This window comes from Apus apus, chromosome 7 (assembly GCF_020740795.1).
Source record: "Apus apus isolate bApuApu2 chromosome 7, bApuApu2.pri.cur, whole genome shotgun sequence".
In the NCBI taxonomy this organism is placed as follows: Eukaryota; Metazoa; Chordata; class Aves; order Apodiformes; family Apodidae; genus Apus; species Apus apus.
In genome coordinates, this window is record NC_067288.1 from 25880219 (window position 1) to 25898135 (window position 17917).

Consider the following 17917-nt stretch of genomic DNA (forward strand, 5'->3'; position numbering starts at 1 on the left):
CACACATTCGCACTTTTGTTTTCCCAGTTAACAAAACCAATTTCCATGAGCCCAGTGCTTGCTGTAGCTCCAACCTGGGAACTCACCAAGTGTGATGCCATTTGGCCACTCGATGTTGTCCATCACCAGCACCTGCCGCCCCACGCCGTTCAGACCGGCTTTCTCGATCTTGGCTTTGTCTCCCCAGTCAGACCAGTACATGAACCTGAAAGAGGAAGATGCAACACAGTAAACTGGACTCTAGGGTAGGAAATCTGCACTACTAGTCCAAGTAGGAGGTGCCTTGTTGTCATCGCAAAGCCCCTCACTCTAGTTAATTCTGATGTGCACCTAGTGGGGCCACCTACTGTCCCACAGGGTGCTCTGTCACAGAACTTGCACCAGAATGCAAAGTCTCACCTTAGTACCCCATGCAAACCATCTCCTGCTGTGTCTGGGAGGTATGTGGATTTCACTCACCCAAGTAGCCCGTACACATCACACAACTTCATTTCCCAGCACAACCTATGTGCCTGGACCAGCTCAGGCCCATCGAACATGTGACCTGACCATTATTTTCAGAACTTTCTTCAACAGCAGCGACCTTACAAAGTGTTGGTTGAACCATCTCAGCAGTCCCATTTAAGTTCAGTGGATCTCCGTATCTTAAAGGGCAACTGAAGTTTCGATGAGATGAGAACCACCCACAAGTTTGTAAGAGGCAGAAAGAAGACTGGAAGGTCTCTGCTGGCAAAAGGAGAATTTGGGGTCTTTACACCTACCTCCGTGTGGGATCAACAGCAATGGCTCTTGGCTCACTGAGGTCACTGTTGAAAAGTGTCCTCCTCCTGCGTCCATCCGCAGTGGCCACTGAGATGGTCTTGTTTCCAGAATCTGTCCAGTAGATGTTCTTATGAACCCAGTCTATAGCCAGTCCTTCAGGAGAGTTCAGCTGGCTGTCTATCAGGATCACCTGCTCAGCTGTGTCACTGGCTTTGTCTATGTAGGCGCTGCAAAGACAGGACTTGTCACTGGGCTGACACGTGGCACAGGCAGGGCTGTGCAGAGGTGCATGGGGCTGCACCTGAGAATGCCAGGCAGCACCACTGCACCCCGTGCCTGTGTGGCAGCATGAGTGACACAGAAACCCTGGTGCTGCATGCTACAACCTTCCACAGCTTGTTCTTATTCCCCTCCACCTGTATAGCAGGCATTTCCCCAACAGGAAACTAATTTTATTTTTCTACCTGCTTCCTGCTGTAACTGCACAACTGGGTAAAACATTTGACTTCAAGAAGATTGATTCACGATTTATGGACATTAGAAATATAATCTCCAGTGCTCTGCTGAACAGCTGAACTTAGCATGCCGATAAATGTGCTTAAATGTATTGCAAAATTAGGACCTGTGTAACTAATTATGATTCATCAAAGGAATTTGTGAAGCTGTATTAATTTGGCAAGTGATCTCATTAGATACAAAGAAAATGTTCACTAAATATCAGTGGCAGCCTCAAAATGCTAATGAAAGGAAAACTCTACATGGATGGTTCATAAATAGCTCAATGCTGCTCCTACAAGCACACAGGCTGATTCTGCTCGGCTGCCCCTGCACTGATACCATTTCAGTGAACTGGAGTTATTCCGAGTTTGCATCAAGGTTTCTTAGTCTGGCTCTTAGAATAACCTGGTACACCTTTGAGAAGTTCCAAAACAGCAGAAAGTTCTGGAGCAAGTGAGGTGAGCATTAAGAAAGATGGGACCTCTTGCCAGCAACTGCCTCCAAGTTTTCACCTTGCATTAGCCTCTCCACTACACTCTTTTTCCCCAGACGACCCCGGCAGGTGGAGTCCTGTTGTCTGCTGGAGGGACATGGTGGCCTTTTGTTTGGAAGTGTTTGGTATTAGTGACAGTAGTGGTATCTTAAAGGGGAACATTAATTGTTCAGTTACGATTGTGCAGCAAAAAAGGTGGGACTTACAACTAAGCTAATTCAAGTAGGAGTGAGAAAGAGGAAAACTCTGCTGTTTGGAAAAAGCAAAAGGTTTGGTATTGCCAGGGTATGAACACTGCTTAGGGGCCCCCAGGGCATTCACTGTCAGAGCTGCAGAAGGAGCAGTGTGTATTGAACAATTCTCTGCCTGTGAATGTGAAGCCCTTACCCACCCCTGCCTGTGCCTACAGAATCAGACACGGTGAAAGCATCAGCTTTCTTCTGAACCATCTCCCCATTTTCAGAGCCCCACAGGCTACTTAAATGCTTAACACTCAGCACAACCTGGGCAAACTTCCCTGCCAGTGGCACAGGAGCTACCACAGCCAGCAGAAACCCTGGCTTGGCTCCCACGCACTGTAACTAATCAACCTTTGCTAGATCATTAGCTAAAATCCAGAACAAATCACTGTAGAAGCTGCAATAGCTATGAAAATCAGAATATACATGGGGGATTTTCAACACATAAATGAAATACAATTTTGACTAGGCACTCACAAGCCCCAGTACACAGTGCTGTGATGGGTGCCATAAAAACAGATGAAGGAGAATTACAGAATGTGCATCTGGTCAAGTGCTGAGATTTTAAACCCAGTCTACTCAAGACCAGAGTGGGCAGCTACTATCTGTGTTGCTACCTCCCTGCTCTCACCATTTACCTCCTTTGTGCTTCCTGATGCTAAGTCCTTTGTGGTTTCACACACAGCACAGCAGAATAGTCATGCAGCACCACTTGGCAATATTATGATTCACTAAACCAGAGTCTAAGTAACTGCACAAATGCAGCACCATCTATAATTGACAAAAAGCCTTCCTGTATCACCAAATAACTGCACAAGCCCTGATTTCTTTATCAATTCCTAAAAAAGCTTCCAAGTCTGGGCCACAGTAAGAGAAGAAAAGCCCTCAGGTTCACTGCACCCTCCTTTATTCTCTGCAGACTGTCCTTAAAGGATACATGAGCTGTAGGATTGGGAAGGCACCAAAACACACATCCTTTCTTGCCCCTTACCTGTAGATTTTTCGGTAGAACAGGTCACACCAATATATTCTGTTTGTTGACACCTCCACGTCCAGTGCCACCACGTTCTTCAGCATGGGGATGATGCGTGAATAGTCCCTTTTCACCAGGTCTATCTTGCGGACCTCGTGGCGATTGGTGAAGATCAGGTACGGGCTCTTGCCTGCCACAGAAAACAAGTGCATTTGTCACTTTAGCAGCTGACACAAGGGCTGGGTTCAACTTTCATCTCTCAGACAACAGAACTACCAGCCACTGGCAGTTCTGCTTTGGAAGGAAGCTTTAAGGCACACCAGAAGCAAGTGTAAAGCACATCAATAGAGCCACGTTGAATCTGGCGGCGCCAGGACTGGTTGCCAGGGTGGAATTTTAGACTGTCCCATACATGCAGAACTCTTCACAGTTCACCTGAGCACTTGGGCTCAAGGCAGTTCATGTCTCTCTCCTGTGGGACCAGAGCCTGCAGCCTGGGTGCTGGTGATAATGCTACTGCAGTTGTGATCTCAGCCCAGCCCAGCGCCCCTCAAGAAGGATAAAGTTGACCTGAATTTTCCAAAAGACAGGAGAGCAGGACACATAGAAACACAACAGTTATGTTGCTTTTAAGACCACAGCCAGTACCTTAGCCCCCATGGTTACTGATGGTGGGCCCCATGGAGGCCAGTTTCCTCCTGTACGAGGCAGACACAAGTCTCTAGGCTCAGACCAAGCGGTGCACATCATTGCAGAGCACATGATCCTCTGTGTTCTTAAGAGTCACTAGAATAAGCTGTGAGTCAAACAGCTGGAGCTTTACTTCGCTCTTTGTGTGCCTCCCTGTTTGAGGTAGGGATAAGATGGGAGGCTCAGCGCGAGCTTCAGTGGGTTTGACTGGCATGTTCCTACTGGGAAGGACAAAAGGGGACTGAGGAACATGTACTGAAAGGGAAGAGCTGGGACAAGGTCCTAGCTCTGGAGTGCATGATGCTGCAGGGCTCCCAGTGCAGACTCTTGGCCACAACAGAATTTTCTAACCAACAAGCAGATGAGTGTCCCAGGACTGCGGTCAGTCCTAATTCTGCAGGTGTAAGACTAACAGACTCTAGGAGGACAGCAAGACACCATGCATACCATATAGAACCTGGGAAGAAAGAGGCCACATGGATGTGCAGGGTAACACTAGAGAAGCAATTTTGTATTGCAGGTAACTCTCCCTTCCCGAAGAGACCTGCTATTTCCATTAAAGAAACCCCCAGCATGGCTAATGCTCAGTCTTGCACAATTCAGCTTTCTATCCCTCTGACAGTAACACTCATTTTTGCATGAAGGTTGAGCAAACTGCTAGTACTCCTGTTGGAATTTGTGTACGAGGCGTGGCTAACCTACTGAACTTTAATTGGGAGGTTTTCTTCCTTTTAATACTATTACCACTACATGTTTTTGCTGCATTGTTTTTAATAACACCTGTCAAGAGACTTTCTTTTCTAGCTTCAGCTTCAAACAGCCAACGAGTGACTGTAATCTTGCTCTGTACACTGTTAATATATTCTGATCTGCATGATCAGTAAGTAGTTCTTGCCTAGAGACGCATCTGCTATCACTGCAGCAGTTCTGTGCTGCTCGAAATGAAATGTCTTTGCTTGCTTGCTTTGCTAGTTTCCTTTTGTTTCTGCTCCTCCATGCTCAGCCCTGCAAGCATGTTTTCTTATCAGAGTTGTAATGTTGAGCAAGCAGAGTTTAAGTGCCTGTGGCACTGTCTTACCTACAGCTTTGCAGTTCTTGGATAGGGTGTCCATCTCGTATCCCTCGTAGCACTCGCATTTGTAGTCCCCCTTGTAATTAATGCAGATCTGGCTACAAGCGTCTGGATTCTCACATTCATCTATGTCTGAAAGGAGTGTTTGAAACCCATCAATAACTTGCAATCAAACCATCTGTGATGGAGCAGTGCTGAAGTGAATATAATCACGTCTCTGTATGGTGAAACACAAGGGACTGCTGTTTGCATGTAAATTACCTCCACACGTTTTTTTATCCAGCAGCTTGTATCCGGGTGGGCACTCACATTCATAACCAATCTTCAAGTCTTTGCATATGTGGGAGCAACCACCGTTATTCATCGAGCATTCATTAATACCTGGAAGGGATAAACAGATCATCTATGACAAGGCGGGGGGGGAATGGGTTAGTTTAACGACTGAATAAAATGAAGTGAGGTCCTCAGAAACTTTCCCGTATCTATCAGGTTTTGGTAGTCAGGAGCTGGCCCCATAAAGCACGAGTGACTTGACAGATAGGAAGCCACCAGCACGTCACCTTCTTGCTCTTTACTATTCCAAACCAACACTGCAGGATCACCTATACTGAAAGCCAGTGCCTAAATGAACAGTAAGCCCTGGGGATACAGCATATGTGAGTCTCTGCATTGCATCCCATCAGAGAGCTGCTGCTTTGAGCGTGTTCTGCCACTTGTGAGAAATTTCCAAGGGACCCAAGGGCTCTCTCCAGGAGACTCCTCCTTCCCCATGTGCTGGTTCATGTTGGTTTTTCTGAACAGTCTCTCTGAGCTTTAATAATTCATGCTGGGGGAGTCTCATCTCCCAGGAGCCAGCTATTTTGAAATACTGTACTATTTTCCCATCTAGCTCCAAGGAATGATCTATGTGAAAATTCCAGAAAACACCAAAGTACAGTCTGTCAGATATACTCCATTAGCACTGAGATACAGTCCTCCCACAAACATCTCCCACACAACAGTCTCTGCTGGCAGCCTGCATCAGCCCAAGTGTGCAATTTATGAAGCAACAGCCCCCATCTTCTCCTGAGTCCCTCTCCAATCCAAGGCCACCTCTCTGATCCTGCTTTCAAGTGTTGAAATGAAAAAGAGACTAAATGGATCCTTGTAACTGGAACTGAATGAGAGGCTGAGGAAAGCTGGTTTCCTGTCAGAAATAACATTTCTTGTTGTAATTACCTACACAGAGTGAAGAGAAATCCTTCTCCCTAAGTAAGACTGTTGAAGAGAAGCTGAGGGATTTCAAGGATAGTGGGCTCACTAGAACAAGCAGAACTCATTTGCTTCAACCTATAACGCAATTCAAAGGCAAGTTTTTCATTTATCTTTGACTTCTTGCTTCCTTGCACGCTGCAGGTGAGTGGTGCAGCAGTGGCATTAAACCAGTGCTCTTGTAAGAAAATGGTGACAACCACAAGCCAATTAAGTCAGTAAGACTAGAAAAATACCACACCAGAAGGAACCCCATCCCAGCTCTGGGATGCTTTCACACACACATATAGATATGACTAAATTATTAATAGAGCAAGTTTATGAGGCTCCAAGATGGTGTCCACAGTCACACTGTGAGTCCTCACTGTTCAGTGTTCACCTACTCCTACACTTGCATAGTGGCCCTTAGCAACCTGGGTCATAAACATGCACAGCTGCTCTCTGCAAAATACCACAAAGGCTGTTTTGGCTAACAAGCAAATCCTCACTCAGATGGTTCCCCTGGTTTCAGAGGTGTTCCGTGGAATGGCTGTAGAGACTGTAAATCAAGGAAGTGCTGATTCACTTGTCTCAATTATCAACAGGAGCTGAGGAGCCAGACAGACAGTAGCCTGTTGTCTTTCTGCTGGGCAGGCACTGCCTATTACCCAAACTTCAGCAGTATGTTCACTGCCTGCCTAAAATAAGACGGGTGATGTTCTATCTTCTGCCATGCTTTTTTGGGGAATCTCATGGGGTATTGCAGTGCCTAGCACACAGCTAGACAGACACACCAAGAGGAGCATGTCCTGTACCTCGTGCTTCTGACTGGATTATTTGTGCATGGGTGTTACCACCAATCCACATAGAATCATGGAATGGTTTGGGTTAAAGATCATCTGGTTCCAACCTCCCTGAATGACCACAGATACCTCCCACTAGACCAGGTTGCTCCAACCCCATCCAACCTGCCCTTGAACGCTTCCAGGGAGGGGGCATCCAGAACCTCCCTGGGCAAACTGTTCCAGTGTCTCACCACCCTCACACGAAATAATGTCTTCCTAATGTCTAACCTAAATCTGTCCTCTTCCAATTTAAGACCATTACCCCTCGTCCTGTCACTACACATCCTTTCCTTTGGGCACTGTTCTCTGCTCAGCTCCCTAACTCAAAAAACACTCACTGCCAGCTGAGACTGCACCAAGTCAGCCATGGCACCATGGTAAGGGTGAGCACCAAGCCCAGCTGTGCCATGCCATACCACTGCCCAGCCTCCTAAGACAAAGTGGGCTGTCAGCTTTGCTGGGAGACCTCCACAGACAGACAAGTTGCAACACCCACTCAGAAAGACAGGGAGATGTGGATTAGTGTGGAAAGAAGCAAGGGCACGCTGAAAGCACAAGGTAAGAACATCCTCACTAGGCATGCACACACACTTCTTGTCTGATATAGAGAGACTGACAGTTCTTCCTGAATGAGAGTTATTTCAGAGGCAGGCACTGGGCTCCATGCTACTGGTGCTCCATGATGTCATGGAAAGGGATGCCTGTCTGAGACATGTCTGCACTGGGGAAAAAAAGCAAATGTGAGTAATGTGTCAGATTGGGGCTGGTACCCACAATACCCACTGGGAAAGGTGGGTGAAGGGCACAACGCTCTGCCCTGGGCTTTCCATTCTGCTGGCTCTGACAGCCCCAAGGCAGACCTGGCTCTCATGGCTTGTGCCTTCTCGCTAGCCCAGAGCTGGCAGGACACTGCAGAGAGCAACCTGCTGGCAGTGCCAAGGGAAGCAGCAACAACATGTGCAACCCAGGAATGGCTGAAGTAATCTCTTAGTAATTGCTGCCCCTCTATGTGTTTTCACCTTCAAAACATGTTCCTAATGCTAACTTTTTATGGTGTTACCACCATCTTACAATTCAAAGATAATTTAGGCAATGAGGCTTAATAAACTGGTCTGTGCTGTGGATGGCACTAATCTTTTGAGGAGAGGGGAAATTCCTGATTCCTAGTCCCATGCTCAGTTCATACATCCCTCCCAGAAGAAAAGCTGAGCCGAGAAGGGCACAGTTCAAACTTACAGATGATCAGACTAGGCTACTAATTATATTCATATGAAGGGTGACGAGAGAAGAAAGGCAAGGAAAGAGGAGCAGAGTGAGAAATAGCATTAGCAGCTACATGTGGTTACACTCAAAGCTGTGAGCACCAGATGGAAGAGAGGGGAAGCAGTTACAACAGGAGCAACATGTAGAAGGCAAGTACTGTACCACATTCTTTCAGAGGCTCGTCAGACCAGTCCCTGCAGTCTCTATGTGAATCGCACACTTTGCCTCCGTCAATGCACTCTCCACTCTTACACTGAAACTTGCTGGGACTTTCACATGCTGACTCTGTCATGTTGGGCAAGAGAGGAAAGCAACTAAGTTAGACGAGGCTTGTGGTAACAAAAAGCCTGACAAAGTTTTGAGAGGGTGGCATTAGCAGAAACGGGATGGGATTAAGCAAATGATCATTAAACCTGACTGTCATGCAAGGAACATTCAAGGTCATGCAGTCTCCCTGGTCAGAACAATCATCTCTCCGAAGTGACCCCATTGCCAGCACGGCTTACAACTCCCTACAGGAAGCAGCCTGGTGTGGCCTCTTCCCTTTCCAATGCCCACAGCTCTCACAGGCCTACACCGCAGAGCGGGAGGAGCGCAGAGCTGGCTGTACCCACCTTGGACACAGCCTGCCTCGTCACTGTTGTCAGGACAGTCGTGCACCTTGTCACACTGCTTTGCTCCGTGGATACAGGTCCCATCACCACACTGGAATTCATCTGGCTGGCAGGTCACCAGAGCTTTAAGACAAAACATTCACATATTAGCCACACAGGACTTAAATCTTCTGTGTGGTACCTTTTAGCCATGTACCTCTGACTCTGCTGGGGTTTTGCACTTCCTGTCAGCAAATGTCACCTAGCATCAGTGGCAGCAGCTGCCTCAGCCACTGTCCTCCTGTCCCCCTTTGCCATCCGAAATCACCCTCTACCTCCTCCGGAAAACAGCCCCAAAGCCCATACGAGCAGACCTAGTCAAAACACAATCCATGCAGGCAGTGAAACTCCTCAGGTGAGCCAAAAGGAAGCAAGCAGGCAGCAAAACCATCTGCAGTGGAGTCCTGCTGGGATTTTCAGTCTGATGTGAGAAGCCAGGCTGGTTTGCAACTAGGAAAGCAGTCCCCAAGGTTAGACTAAGTGAGAGACCTCCCTAGCTGGGACCTGTGCTGACAAAGGATCCAGGCACTTGCTAGCCAGTGAAGGGCTGCAGTCTGTAGTTCACTGGCAAAACATCCCCTCATTCTCAGGGGACTGTCTTACAGATGTTTTTTTAAAATCCTATTAAAGCAGTGCACCCTGGAGAGCTCTTGACTCAAGCCTTTCCATCTTGCTGATTGCATCCTGGTATCATATGACAGAAAATCACTGCCTCTGAATAGCTAGAGGAGGTCAGCACTGATGGTACTACATGGGAGGTGAGAGCTACCTTCCTTGACAATTTGACAAACTGGTTCTAATACAAAAATTACTACTTTCAGATAACCCAGGAAGAGCCACAGATGTGAAGTGAGCTAGCATCAATACCATAAAGTCTTAGTTGCACAAAGACTTGGCATTATTGATGATTGCATCCCTTAGGATGAAGGATCCAGATTCGTGACTGCCTCACTGGACTTAGCTCTAGTGCATCTTCAGCTGGTGAAGGGTACAACAGGCAAGAAAAGCCACAACTGCAGGGCTGGTGGGGGAAGGGAGAAATCCTGCCTTTAGAAATACACAGTATTCACAGGAGGGAAGTTTGGAAATAGCACTGCTCCTTGGAGAGGAAAGCCATATGCACTATATTCATAAAAAGCTGCAAAACAACAAAAAAATCGTAAGCAATAAGCATAGTTACAGGACCAGCTGTGTCACCACAATTCAGCTAATAAACCCAGGCACAGAAATGGGATACCTCAGAGGGACATCTGGGACAGCAGCTCCCAACTAAGCATGTGGAAACTGTTGCTCTAAATAGAGAAAAATGAGGAGAGGAAGAAACAAAGCTGTGGTCTGGGAGAATCACAGACCACGAATCTGGAAATGGTACTGAATGCTTCTGCTGAGAGGCAAGGGAACTTCTGCTTGAACTGCTCCTGTCATGTACAAGCACCTGTCTGGAGAGACCACCTCCCCCCTAGCCAATCCTTAACTCTTTCATTGGCCATTGCAAAGCATTTCCTACTGTCTAGCCAAAAATTCCCAGTTGTTTTTTGTCTTCACCAACAACACAAAAACCAGTTTACTTCACCTTTTCTGTAGCAAATTCTACATGCAGAGACAGGAAAGGATGGTCCTCCATTTCTGATTATAAGTATTAACTCCTCACAGAACCGTAACGTGATTAAAGCTAATGGGGTTCTTGCCTTTCCCAGAGCAGGAAAAAAGGTCTCCAGTTTATCAAGAAAATCTGCATGACAACTGCTACAGATTTGGAAGACAGCCATTAGAAATCCTGCTAATTGTCCTAAATTGTAATCTTAAAAGCTCTTCTAAAAAGCAGTTATAGCTAGATGCTAAGAACAGAAATATTTCTAATCCTAAGCCAAATTAAAATGAAGCAGAATTTTGCAGGAACTGCAAAGACAATGTCACACGATCACCATAAGACTGAGAGAAAAATGACAGCACATCTCTTAGCTCAGTTGCTACAGGGACTGCAAAACACAGATGTGGGACTGTACAGCATCACTGCACAAAGCTTGTACTTCAAGAAGAGACAGAAGTTTGGAGACCAGGCTTGGTCTCCTGGACCACTTCTCACTCCAGCAGAGCTGTGGAAGTTCAGGCATTGGAGGTCCCTGAGCCTCTTAACAGACATCTAAAAAGAGCAGATTCAGTAACAGCTCTTATTGATCACAAAGGTAGTAAAATGCACATACAGCATATCTAGGTTTTGGTGCATTGTTTGGTAGGAGGAGAGAGAACACCATGTTTATACCTGACCTGGAGAGCATAAGTTTGAGGGGGAGGGCCAGGAACTTTGTTATCCTGAAGCTGGGACACAAACCCATCTTAGCACCACTGGCAGAGATGTCAGCAGGTTGTCATCAAGGCCATTCCCAAAGCAGAGCAATATCCCAAGAAGAGGGAAGAGCTGTGCTGTTTATTTGCACAAGATGTTCCAAAAATTGCTGTGCTGTTTTGAAGGGTTTATATCAGTGAACTCTCAGCAGTTTTATAATAATCTCCTCTGCAAATGAAATATGGAACAATTTACCGTGCTAAATTAACAGACACACTCAAACAGACACTTCCCATTGCAAATACTGGGCACAAAGCTGTATTGCTCAGATTCAGCAGATATATTCCAGATTCCAAGTCTAAGGCTTTCTTCTGTCTTCTGTTCCTCCCCCTCAAATGAATTTAATCTCAAGAAAACTCCAGCATTTGCAAAATGCATCAATTCCATTTTATAGATGGGGCACAAAAAAGTGGGAGGTCAGGTCTCAAGGGATCTGTTTACTAGTTGTCAGTTGTAAGCATTATTTATTTTCCCTCCTGGATGTCCTAATGTGAGTTGCAAAGGACATTTTAAATTGTAACAATTCCAGAGTTGGAGACTAATAAATCTAACCTAATGTTGATTACATAAATACATATACATATTTGAATATATATGCCAGGGAAAAACCCAACCAAGCAATGTTCTCACACAACTTTCCTAAAATGATTAATTCCCTCCTATTTATTTGCTGTCTTGCAGCCAAAACCTGTTCACCAGTTGTCACCCTTCATTTCTGCTCTACTCGTTTATAACCCCAACATGATTCTAACAAATGACTGGTAATGGCCTCATGGAACTTTTTAAAAGTATTAGCTCCCATCCCTCTATTTTGTACAATGCAAAGCCCATATGAGTCCCTTTCTGAAGAGAAGACCTAGTGCTGCTATCTGCAGCTTTAGTCAAGCTGAAGCTGGTGGTACTTGTGCCATCCCTGTTACTAAGGGGATGCAACAGTGTCAGACACCTGTAACTCCCTGAGTGCCACATGATAATGTTCTCAAAAAGAGAACTTCCGGAGAGGAAAAAAATATGAAAGGTCAATCCTTAAACTCTTCAGTGCAACAGATGAACAGCGATGCTGAGTTTCCAGAGCTCTCAAATGTCACTGCCTTACTGCAGGCATGTGCACCCAAGCAACAGCTGCATTTAGGGGGGGAATTCAACACTAGTTCTGACTCTGACCTAGCTGGCTCATCTCTGTGGCACCAGGGCGACTCTTGGTTTGCACTAGAACGTAAAGAGCAGACCAGGCACTCTGCACAGAGAGCTGCACTACGTAAAACATGGGGCTTTGAAACCAGCGCCTCCTGGCCTACAGGGCTGAAAGCAGCAGAAGCAGCTCACATGCTTGTTTCTCCTGGGTAAATACACTGCACACTGTGCTGTACCAAGACTTCCTGGGGAAAAACCTCAGGTGCTAAATCTGTGCTTCTCAGAGATACAAATGTCTCAAGTCACATCTGCCACATTTCCTCCTTCCTCCACTGGTTGTCAGCACTGTGCTGTGCTACAGTAGTGTCCAGCTGTGTCCTCTGCCCCAGGGAGGCTGCCCTTGGCTATCTGGATGTGCTACTTGATGGAGCTGCTCTGTAGCTGAGGGATGCTGGGCCTCACTCGCGGCTGTTTGAGCTCAGCTGGAAGCTGCTGGTGTCTGTGAGAGCAAGGACAGAAGCTAGGAACAAAGTGCTCCCTCTGCCTCAGCAAGGTATGTGGGCACAGTCCCACTCCTCTAACCCAGCAGTGTGTCAAAGTAAATGGGGCCTGTAAAAGACTTAAAAAAATTCAAATTGAACAACAGGGATTGAAATTTTAGAGACACTTCATCAGAAAGTGCCATCTGAAACCTGCTCCCCTCTTTCACCAATTGGAAGTAGAAGGGAGCTCACCTTTCCCTCTCCTGAGTTGTCTAAACTTGGCCAACACTGCAGGGAATGCAATCTTTGGGACAGAGATCAGTTCTTCATCTGTGTTTGTTATGTAGGCCTAGTCACTGCCTCCTGATTTGGAGGGGATACAATTTCAGGATTATCTGCAGGAGGTCTCAACATGGAAACTGGTACCAAACAACACAGGCTGTACCAGTTAGCAGTGCACATCTCCATTGGATATGCTCCAGCTTGGCAGTCACTTCATACTGAAATGGATGCCAGAAATCAGCTTTGTCTCCTTATTCCACTGTCCCTGTGTTGCTTCAGACCACGGAAGTACTGCCTGAGTACCTGCTGCCCAAGAGCTCTGTCAGCTTCTGTATCACCTTTTTGGAGATAAAGGGAAAGACATCCTACCTAATCCATCCTACTCAGAAGGGAGTTGACAGCGATGATATCCTTGTACCCAGCAGTCAAAGCTGCTCTCTTCCTAATAAAACATATTTGTCTTCTCCTACTCAGCTCTCACCTCTCCTTTAAAAGAGTCCTTGCTTCTTTCAAAGGCACAGCAGCTCCAGGGCTACCTTGGCTCATCCCTCTCCTCTCCTGCAGTGCAAACAGTGGTGTGCAGGACTTTATACATCCTCCTCTCTCTTGCTAAAGAAGTCCCTGAATTTACATCTGCCTCTCTCTGCGTGGGAGATACTGATTCCCCACTCTAAGGGGCTCTAACCACACAGCTGCTCTGAGCTCACCAGCCTGGACTCCCTGTTGTCATGGGTTTGAAAAGATAGTACTGGCAAAAGTGTTAAACTTTCTTAGGTACCTTTGCAAAAATGTCTGGTTTCTGCCGCTGGTTGCTGCCTTCCTCCCCAGAGGTGGCCTAATGTCAGAGCTGCTAAATATATACAGCTATGTAAATATTTTATTTCAATCTTGTGATTATCAATATTTTAGCAAAACATTTTGCTCTTATTTTCTTCTCTCTCTCTCCCTCCTCAGGTTAAGTGACCAGCTTGAACAGTTTAGCGGCTAAAAATGGATGACACATTTAAAATACCACACACACCAACACCACCATGTTAAATGCATAAAGCCAGCTGAAAAGGAATCCATTATTTATTAGCTCTGTGCCTTTATCAAGCCAAGCTCAAAGTGCATTTCAAACTGGATTCTTCAGAGGTGCTGTTCTTGACTACCTTGTTCAGTATTCTCTAACTTCAGAGGCAGAAAATTAATTATTTTTTTTCTGCTGATCGTATATTCCCTTTAGTGTTGTGGCTTCTAACCTCCAGGCTGTGACCCCACCACGCAGCCTGAGGGCTTTGAACACGTTTCCCATTTTCCATTCCTTGTCTTTCTAGTGAAACAGATTTCTTCTGAGGCACACTACCATCTAACAGCTCTTGCATCTCCTCCCTGAATCCTCAAGGAAAAAAAAAAAAGCATAAAAGCAGTCTGGAATATACCTGACCCTGCTGGGTTGGGCACCCAGTCATGCCATTAGGGACACAAACACTCCTTGTCAGGCACACAGTTGCTGCACAGACATCAAAGTTGCCTCAAAAGACAGCCCACAGCAGCCTTCTGGCCCCTCTCCCGCAGGGAGGAGAGCCCTCAGCCCTGCCCTACCCCTGAGGACACTCACGGCAATCCTGCTCATCAGACTTGTCCTTGCAGTCTTCGTCTCCGTCGCACTTCCAGTTCAGGTGGATGCATTCGCCGTTGCCGCACTGGAACTCGTGAGCGGCGCAGGTGTTGAGGGCCTTGGCATCGTAGCCACACTTCTCCACGGCCTCGTCCGACTGGTCCTCGCAGTCCGGCTGGTTATCGCACACCCACAGCTCAGGGATGCACACGCTGTTGTTGCACTGGAACTCGTTGGGGTTGCAGGTCAGAGGGGAGCACTTTCTTTCATCGCTGCCATCCCCGCAGTTGTTGTCACCATCACACACAAAGATGATGGAGATGCACGACTTGTTACTGCACTGGAACTCATTGGGAGAACAGGCTTGGGAATAAGAACAAAATGGTGAGCTGTGAGGTCTCCAACTCGGCCCTCACCACTGTGCCAGAGTTAGCACATTAGGACTGTCTGAAACAGGGGAATGATGAGGGCAGAAAAGCATTACCTTGGCTGCCCTAACTCAGAACATTTTCCCCAATGGCAACACTACATGGCAAGGAGCAGTGGTCACCTCCCCAGCTGTGCCATAGGATGTGATGGGCAACCCTGAAGAAGGGGCAGCAGGGGTGCAACAACTGCTGGTAGGGAAGTGTGGGAGCAGGTGCAGTGCTACCCTGGCTGTGAGCCCCTGTGCACAGGGTGACAGGGAGAGGGCCGGGAGGGGGGAGGTGTGCTGGCACACCAGTGGACACAGAGCTTGGCTTTGTTCTGCACTGACTTTCCCAAGCACTGAATCAGGTTTCAGGATTTCGCAGTGTGCCTGGTTTTGGACATATTAAGTGGGATGTGTAGGGTAAATATTTAGTGAGCCGAGCATCAATTTAGCTGCAATCTGCCAGTAAGGCCCTTTACAACACACTGAATGCCTTCCCTGGAAATCACAACTCAACATTAACATACAAATGAGGCGTTTGTCAGATAGAAAGCTGAGTGGAGTACTCTCCTCTGCAAGCCTAATGGACAGCTGAACCAGAGAAGCCTGCTCATTTTAAACTTTCAGGCACTCCAGCAAGGTGCAGCTCAAAGTCACTTTATTTCATCAAGGTGTGGGGGAACCAAAGCCCTGAAAGAAATTATCCATAAGTACTTTTAGTTAGTTACTTAAAATAGAATTCTGCTTTTGCTGTTTCCGTCATCTACAGGAAAGCTATGGCTGTGATAAACTACAAGTACAATAAATATATAAAAATAAATTACAATAAACTTTTTAATTTTTTTTTTTACATTGGGAGTCTTTTTGTCTTCAGTAGCAGAACTATTTACTGTTGTATCTGCAGAGCCCCTACGATAAAACACACAATTCAGATGGTACTAACCACTGCAATGGCAAGTGCATCTGGAAAGCAGCAGAATCTCTGTAAAGGAGCTGTCATACCCCAGCTTTCAGCCAACACCAGGAACCCAGTGGTATTCTACTGAAATATTATGACTGGTTTATACCTGGGAATGAAACTCTACTTACCTTGCAATTGAGAACATGTTCACTTGCACATGGATACTTACTTACATTCTAGCTTGCAAACTTGCTGGGCTCTGTCTGTTAACCTAAGCAGCCTGTAGTTTTACATTAGAGGGTGAAAACATACATACTTTCCCCTCCTGCCCTGTGCTCTGTCTCATTTACTCCCAGGTTTTCCTGATGTTACTGTGTATAACAGAGAAGCAATCTGCCGAATTAGAATAAAAGAGGTTTGCCTTCCTTGGTGCAATACCACCATGCACAGGCTATGACCCAACCTCCCTCCAAAGGGATGAATGTTAAAAGAGAATTTCTCACTGCTGTGTGCCCAACTTGACATTAGTAATTAAATGCAACAGAGTGTGGTCACCAAAGGAGAACCTGGTGTTAAAAACCACAGTATCATCTGGTCCAGGCAGACTGCTCAGGCTCCTTTTGTACCCAGGAGAGTATTCTGGATATTTGATTTGCCCTCAACAGGCAACTCCTGCCACCTACCTTGGGATAACAACTATCCCATGGAGGGGCTAGTATTTCTTCTCTCAATACAAAGGGAACTGAGATCAGACAACTAATATTAGGACATGAATCCCTCACATGTCCTAATATTCCCTTCGGAATTCCCTTCAGAACCTGAAGTACAGGCACAGTGTGGTGGAGAAGCATCTATTTTGCATAGCAGAATTGAGACCACTAAAAAGCTTAGTTTTTTCACCCAAATTCTACTCCTTTACTTCACAGAGCATACTTCTCCATCCTTAACCCATAGCCAGAAAGAACCTATTAACCCTACTAATCAGTGCTTCTTCAGATGATGCATAATATGGAACTGTCAAGTGGAAATTTAAGATAACAGTTATAATCTTACCAGCCTATTTGAAAAAGAAAGTGAGAAACAGGAATATTTCTAGGGCTATGTACAGCTTCTGTAACAGATCTGAGAAGAAGAAATTGCTTTTCTGGCATTATTTTGATGAATCTTAGATCAGTGAGCAAAATTTTGCATAGTCCTTTGATCTCTCATTTTTTTGGCAAGGTTGTAATGATTTGCACACTCCAAATGTGCATTAATTTCCTTTCCCCTAACTGTAATGAGCCCATCTTTTTTCCCCTTGTTGTTTTCCTGGTTCCCCCTCCTCCTCTCTGTACACATTTCCCTTCAGAAATCTGCTGCATTGGCAAATTAGCAACTGATAAACATATGTGTGGGATACAGACAATGGAAGTTTGCACAAAAGCTCCTCCTCTGCACCTACAAATCCCAGTACAGATATAAAATTACTGACAATAGCAGCCAGCAAATAGAAGCAGTTCAGCTTTTCTAACCTCTTACGAGGGCTTTCTCACTGAAGCTTGTGAATCACTAGCTAGAAAAATCGCACGGTCATGATTATTTTATTTCTTTTTAAAAATTAAATTTAGTGTGATGGCAGCACTAGAGACTACAAGTTCTCCCTGCACTGAACACGCACAGCAGCTGGGCTGTTGCTAATTCCCCCTTCCCACCACTGCAGTCCTGAGGTGGGGATCAGTCTCCACCATGCAGCTAAAGCCAGAGGCAGTGGCACCAGCACTGACAGGGAATCACCCGCACTGGGACAAGGCTGAGGAGGCAGAAGAGCAGCATCTTTTGCTCAGGTCTCCCTGCCTGCAGTTACAGAAGCCACATGCTGCTGGCACAGCCTGTGAGACTGATGGGCTGCTACCACTGTGCCATGACAAGGAGGCCACTGGACAGTCACCAGAGCTGTGACAGGGGCCACTGCAGTGCATACACTAGCAGCCAGTGGCAGTGCCAAATGGCAGCTTGTGCCCCTTGCTACAGAAGGCTGCTCTAGGCACCTCCTGGTGAACCC

The 17917-nt window shown here is 46.3% G+C and overlaps 1 protein-coding gene across 2 annotated transcripts in view; it reads right to left on the reverse strand.

The window, feature by feature from the left end:
- Positions 1-17917, reverse strand: part of LRP8 (LDL receptor related protein 8) — a 163451-nt gene that overhangs the window by 7375 nt on the left and 138159 nt on the right. Inside the window, exons 5-12 of one of the 2 annotated variants that reach the window (XM_051624554.1) lie at positions 14564-14926; positions 8680-8802; positions 8228-8350; positions 4989-5108; positions 4734-4859; positions 2984-3155; positions 762-989; positions 87-205 (exon numbers count right to left, since the gene is read on the reverse strand). In XM_051624554.1, coding sequence (XP_051480514.1) covers positions 87-205; positions 762-989; positions 2984-3155; positions 4734-4859; positions 4989-5108; positions 8228-8350; positions 8680-8802; positions 14564-14926 — 1374 coding nt within the window. The remainder of the gene's footprint in view (positions 1-86; positions 206-761; positions 990-2983; positions 3156-4733; positions 4860-4988; positions 5109-8227; positions 8351-8679; positions 8803-14563; positions 14927-17917) is intronic. The other variant, XM_051624555.1, reaches the window with a different exon arrangement.